The sequence below is a fragment of the Triticum aestivum genome, chromosome 2D (assembly GCF_018294505.1).
Source record: "Triticum aestivum cultivar Chinese Spring chromosome 2D, IWGSC CS RefSeq v2.1, whole genome shotgun sequence".
NCBI lineage: Eukaryota > Viridiplantae > Streptophyta > Magnoliopsida > Poales > Poaceae > Triticum > Triticum aestivum.
Window position 1 is genome coordinate 76229433 of NC_057799.1, and position 7018 is coordinate 76236450.

A 7018-nucleotide genomic window follows, 5' to 3' on the forward strand; every position below is an offset into this window, starting at 1 on the left:
GCTCTAATTAATAAAATTTATGGGCACGTGAGCGCAAAAATAGTTGAAGAGAATAAACCCTGATAATAATGGGACATTCATGCCTGGTTATGCGCTGCTTATGCTAATGAAACATAATTTATGCGCTGCAATTAGTAATCCATCCGGTTACGTCGTCGTAGGAGAAAGTGGTCGAAGTAATCGTTGCCTCGAAGGTCGCCCGCCGCCCAGCAACCAAAAGAAGACGGAACCACAATTCCAAGACGGAGGTCGACCCGGAGGAAAAAAAGTACAAGTTAGGTGGTCGTCGCCGCGTTGACTAGCCCCACCATTATTAAGATCTCGCGGGTCAAACATGACCAGTGGGAAGACCGCGGCTCCTCGCTCTGTCACCCACCACCATGGAGATCGTTATTATGAAAACATCAATTACATTTTCCACCGCTTATTGCAAAAACAATTATCTTCCCATTATAGCGCGCGGGCATATGTGCTAGTTCATCCATACACGATGTGCAATCCCGCACCGCCGTGCCGTGAGCAGTTCAGACGACGGCCTTGAGCTTCTTGGCGATGCCGGCGAAGTACTTCCCCTGGTGCTCCGCCAAGGCGAGCTCGGCATCGGTGGGCGTCCTGCTGCCATCAGCGCCGGCGAAGGTGCCGGCTCCGTACGGGCTGCCGCCCTTGACCTCATCCATGGCGAACATGCCAGCGCCGTGCGTGCAGCCGACGGGCACGAAGAGCATGCCGTGGTGCGTGAGCTGCGTCACGGCCGTGAGGGCCGTGGTCTCCTGGCCGCCGCCCTGCGTGCCCGTGGCGAAGAAGACGCCCGCGGGCTTGCCGGCGAGGGCCCCCTCCTGCCAGAGGCCGCCGGTGGAGTCGAAGAAGGCCTTCATCTGCGCCGCCATCATGCCGAACCGCGTCGGGAAGCCGAACAGCACGCCGTCGGCCTCGGCCAGCTGCCGCGCCGTTATGACGGGGTGGTCCTCGCGCCCGGGCGCCGCGTGCATCTTCCCCAGCACCTCCTCCGGCAGCGTCTCCGGCACCCGCCAGACGGTGACCTCGACGCCGGGGACGGAGTCGGCGCCTTTCTTGATCTCCTCCGCCAGCGTGGCGACGTGTCCCCATGTTGAATAGTACCTGAATGATAAACAAAAAATGGAGAGACAATCAAATCATCGAGCTAACCAGCCGGAAGAAGAGCGAGCAGAGGCGGAGCATTACACGATGTAGATCTTGGTCGCCATTGCCGATCGGGAGCTGCAGAATTCTGCTGTGCACGTAAAACTGATTTGCTTTGGAAATTGCTTTGCTTCCTCTTGCGGTATGGGTGGCTGGTGAAGAACGAAGGCGGGCAGGCTCCCGTATTTGTAGGGGAAGCTGGAGCCTTGTAGATTTTCCGATTGTTAATTTGACGTACTTGCGGTCGCATTGTTGCAGAATATTTTAAAGGGTTGTTGGAAAAAGACGCTGATCTGATCATCACCAGGGGCTGCTATAAGTCTTGTCACCTTGTGTAGTGGGTATAAAAAAGTGTGGCCAGACTCTGATGAACGTGGGGTATACTACGTGGTCATGGCGTCGATACTGACGTAGGTAGATATGTACAGCCGTACTGGATGTTTTTCTCACGGAAGAACGGCCATGAAGCCATAGAGGAAGCTTCCTGCAGGTCGAAAGAAAAAGAATAGACACATATATAGAATCGAAAATACACGTTGGGACATGGTGGCACACGAGGATTGTCATAGTATTAGGACTAACTTCAAACCCCTCGAATAGTTTTAGGAGTTTACCCTAAAAAAAATAGTTTTAGGGGTTGTGGTGTATTGTACTTATTTTCAATTCTAAACCTTCACCTGTGCATGTCAGTTAACTCTATAAATGATCCTCCATCCGTGTAGCATCTTTCTTTTGCTAATTGCTACGGGTGTGGCTAGATTTTAGTCGACTGAGGCTTAATGAAGTCTCAATCAAGTGACAAAACATATAAAAAAGGAAAATTTTAAAGAAAACATTACACGGATCTTCATGTAAGATTACACGAATATAGCAGTGATTGAGACTTTGTTAAGTCTGGGTCGGCTGAGTTTTAGCTAGGCAATCCTGAATATCTATTAAGAACAAAATCGTTAGGGGGTCTCGCCCCACTCAATCAGTCCCTACACGGTGAGGTCGTGGGTGTGGAGTCCCTTGCTGCTGAACAAGGAGAGAAACACGGGGAGTCCCGATCCAGGTCTCGGCAGGTTAATACTCGTGCTCGCCGTGAGAGTGTCCCTCCGCCCCAGCAACACCGTCCAATTCAGGGCTCGAGTTGCATGCAACCATACCGCTTTTGCTATCACGATCACAATCAGCTTATTCGTGCTCCCGAAGACTTAAGTACACAACTGTACACAAGAGAAACATAGTGTTAATACTTACTAGGTTAACAGCACCACGTGCAGCGAGGGCCAATATGTCGGCGCAAGAGACGGTGTGTTGCAGGAGGCCTCGGCTTGGACCTTGATGTCGTCGAGCAAGATCGACGCCTCACGGCCCTATCAATGCACGCACATGGCAATGATAGAAGCTAGAACGAGAATTGCGGCCCGTGTGACACCACGATGCAACTAACAATGATGGAACAGTTGCTCGGGTGGTGTGTGTGTGTGGGGGGGGGGGGGGGGGGGGGGGGGGGTGCACACTTGCTGAAGCTGTGTTATGCCAATCACCTTTTTTATAATTTTAGAGGTTGTGCGTAAAGTAAGGGTCGTCATATATGCAACCTTCATAATATGTTTCCTCTTTATTTTCTTTTTTGTTTACATCAAATCAATATTCATACTTATAATTGGAGGCATTCAAACGCTAAAACTAGATTAAAATTCGAACAGCATTGAACTACATAGTTTTTATATGGGGAGAAATGTAGACGAAATATTCATACATAATAAGTAGAGGGGAGGGGCAAAATTCCTTGAAGAAGGTGTTGTTGAAGAGAACTTGAACGACGCCGGGTTGCGGTAGCCCCCAGCCCAAGGGCAAACGCTGGTGTGCAGCTGCGCGCCAAACATGAAGTCGACGTCGGTGTTCCTGTGTAGAAGTGTGTGCGGAAGCTGAAGCATGTGGCGAATGTGCACCCCAAATAAGAGCAAGTACAATAAGGTGACATAAGCAGGCTATAAGGACTAAAATATTATATTTTTACTTAGTTGGAGAAGTGAGAAGAGGAAAGAGAAGAGAAGCGGTCTCTTGGTTAGTAGCGGCTGCAACACGAGCCCCAAGACGCTTTGTGAGATTGTCAGATGGGCCAACTACTAATATAATAATACACATTTAAAACTTACTGTTGTACATGCCGGCTATGAGGTTTGTTCTAGATGACATGGCAACTCCTTATAGCCGACCGTTGACTGTATTTTTTTTTGCGGGAAAACTTTCATCTATTCATCTTCAATGGAACCATGAATCTCTACTATTAAAGGGGGATCGAACGTCGTGATGGTTCGACCTCCTCTCGTGGTACAACCCCCTTCTATCGCTAGCTATCGAAAGTCCTCCCACCGCTTCTTCCATCCCCGCCCGAAAAAAAAGGCCAAAAAAAACCACAACCCACAAACGCACGATCCCACGCCCACGCAGCCTCGTCGCCTCTCGCACCCCATGGCACCCGATCCCGTCTCTCTCCCGGCTCCTGAGAAAAAATGTCTCCTGCTGTCGCCTCCTCATCCGCCCCGCGGTCGCGGTCCTGGCCGTCGGCGCTGGGATCCAGTCCCATGAAGAAATTCTCTACTCCTCCCTCTTATCTGTACCACTCTAGATCGCGTCCAACCAACGGCGAGCTTGGCGGCGGCGCAGAAGGAGAGCGTCAGTACGTCGGCGCTAGAGTACTAACCCTGGGGGTGGTGTGCCCCTATCCCGGCCCCCTGCTGCGATCTTGAGAGCCATCATGCCGTCGGCGCCCATCGCGAACAATTAAGGCTCCTCCGTTGGGGTAGTGGTTGCAGAGGCTGGTGAAGAGCCTCAGCCGTGATGAGGATGATGACGCACAGCGGGGGCGGGAGCGGAACCACGGGGAGGGTTCCAAGGAGCCGCTAGCTGGGGGCGGGAGCGCGAGCACGAGTACGGGTCCGAGAGCCGCCGGCTGCCCACGAAGACATCGTGGCGGTGCTCCATGGTGCGAACGAGCTAGATGAGGCGGCGGCAGTCCGCCATGGATGATGTGAGGGCGTGGTATGGGGATGGATTTTGGGGGATCTAGCTGCTGATTGGTTCATCCACTAACTGAAACTGATTATAGTTTATCTTTGGTTTGTGTTTCTTTGTGGTACACTCGTGTTGCAATTGGCAGGACCAAATTGGCAGCGACAAAGCACGAGCTACCAACCTTCTCTGCTCTCCTGCTACAACAAGGTACCAAATTGAAGCTGTCACCGCGACCCCAATCCCCTCTCATGTGCAGTATGATGGACACCCACAAGGCTGAGAAGTCAGCGCAACAGAGCTTATGCAGGCGGACGCTAATCCGCAATCAAGAGAAGATGACTGGTACACTCGTGGCTCATCTTATTTGTGTAATTGATTGTTTTGTTAATTTTTCCCCATGCGAACCGTAATAGAGGTACTACGGCCAACATGGTCCATGCTGCTAAGGCCATGGTGGAGAACGTCAGCACCGTTGTGCCTGTTGTGCACTTTGTGCTGCCCATATGAGACTACATCTCCCTTCGCTGACATCTCTGTTGCATGATATTGACTGAATTCATAGGCAATTCTTCACCAATCCCACTGTATGTTTGTCATATATCTAGATTCAGTTGATTGATGCTGACAAACACGTTTCATAGGCAACTCGACCAAATCGAATCGTTATCACAGCACCGCTCTTTGATTTATTTTCATTGTTCAATCCTCTGTTGACTTGCTATCAGGTCCTAATTTCTAAAAGATGATTCTATTTTAGTTATGTTTTGTATTGTACTATCAAAATAAACAAGTTTATTTATGGCCTATGGTGAAGGCTAGAAGATATGCAGGGAACAATGACTCTGAATATTCTTTCGGTTATGATAATTGCAAAATAGAGGAGCTACATATAGAAGAGTAGAATCAGTTTCTTATTTTACCTTTACTGTGGACCGTTAAAGAGCACTTTAAGTTTCTTATTTAGGTTGTGCACCTTAACCCTGAATGTGATGGAATAATGTTGAAATTACCTAACTGAATTGCAATCATGTTTTGGCTTTCATGCAGGCTGGTGCAGTGCTGATGGGAGGTAGATGACCACGGTGGAGATGGTGGAGAGGAGCAGAAAATGCATGGTAAACTTGCTCCATTGTGCTTGCACTCAAGGGGCATCTATGCCAACAGCGTCACGTGTGTCTAAAAAAGCAGGGGGCTGGGGGAAACCAATCAACAGGTGAGTTAGATCATTTTTAGTTCCAGGCCACCATTTTACGGCAGAGAAGAGTAGCAAAACTCATGGTATTGTTGCTGTTAACAGAAACATGCACTTTTTGTTAATATTTGTACGCACTAACGATTGCATGTTTTTTTGTGCCGTCCTAATGTAAGAACCGAAGCAATAGCCCCTTTCATGTTCTATTTTTTTCTCTTTTCAAATATCACATTTTCTATCAGCGTACATATATATGCAACGTGTGGTTATTACAATTATTACAGGTTGTTTAGTTATTAGCTAGCAATCTGTGGTAGTAATTGCACTTCTGCCAAGTACAGGGTAATGACTAGAACAAGCATCAATTGTGTAAATTATTGATCAATCTTGTCTGGTCGTAGGGTTCCTAATCGACGTTATCAGGTATCTTATTCTGTCGCCTCTGCTTACTTTCACCCTAAGCGAGAAGATTACTTCAAAAATTATTCCAGTATTGTAGAGCTTCTTATATTTTTCTTCCTTTGGGCATAGACAAGCATTCACAATGAATACTATTATATGGAGTACATGTCTGCAGTTAGCATGGATCATCTGGTTAGTAGACAAAAGTTCTGGTTTCAGTGTTAATTTCCTAAGTGTATCATCATTATCGATGATTGGTTACCAAAGGGCACCCCTCTTTTGTACTCACATGATTATCTTAATGCAAAGAATTTTATTTTATTTTCAAATGAGCCACAGAGCCAAATGAAAATTCCATGAACGAATTGAGGGTGGAAAATGTCAACCTTATTTCTCCAGGGGATGGAGTGGAGATTGAGAAACATAGCTAGATGGGAGAAACGGGAAACCTTTGATAAATTGTTGTATGGAAACATAGCTAGATGTACATACATTTACCCCATGGACAATTGAGAAACATAGCTAGATGGGAGAAACGATGACAAGTATATTGTATGGAAAAGAAAACATAAGCCAATATTTTGTGGGAATGGTGCTCTAAGCAGAGAGGTTGTTAGGGCTATGGGAGGGCGACGACCCTCTCTTGAACTGATGATGAGGGAGAGCAAGGCTGATTGTGCATTCAACGATGATGGTGAGACAACTAGCAAGGTTGAGTCGGCGGTGGAGATCAATGATGATGGTGAATGAGACATAAGTTTGTTGTCCCGTGTAATTGCACAGTTGTGTTGGGTCGTATTGAAATGGTATGGATACAGTTGATTCGGATCTATCATAATTTTTCATATTGAAAGTCAGCAGCCTCCCTCGTGTAGTTTCAAAATAGAGTTTCAAAATAGTCGGTAGGCCTCATTGTGTACTCAATAGTGTTTGTGTGGCAATAATGGGTCAAATACTGGACCTGGCTGTTATACTCATGCAGGAGTATACCTCTATCAAATAATATCTCAGCTTGTAGTGGATCGAAAAGGTTGCATTATTTCTCCTGCAAATTGGTGCACTAATATATGTCGGAATGGTAAAAGCGAATAGCATCATGAATATGCATGGATGGTAAATCTTTAAGCTTATAATTCAGTGTTTCTATGTGTTTTGAAAAGTAGAACTTCATAAAAATATCATGTTCGGAATCTTTGGCCAGATCGGCTGTGACTGCATTTCAGCGATGGACCTTTGTTTTATTTCAATTTCCTCATA

At 47.1% G+C, this 7018-nt stretch overlaps 1 protein-coding gene across 1 annotated transcript; it reads right to left on the reverse strand.

The window, feature by feature from the left end:
• Positions 1–236: 236 nt before the first annotated feature.
• Positions 237–1313, reverse strand: LOC123048813 (quinone-oxidoreductase QR2). The gene is made up of 2 exons (XM_044471842.1): positions 1204–1313; positions 237–1119 (listed from the first exon to the last, which is right to left on the reverse strand). Exons 1-2 carry the CDS (start codon positions 1224–1226, stop codon positions 525–527), a joined length of 618 nt encoding a protein of 205 aa, XP_044327777.1. The 5' UTR covers positions 1227–1313; the 3' UTR covers positions 237–524.
• Positions 1314–7018: the final 5705 nt, after the last annotated feature.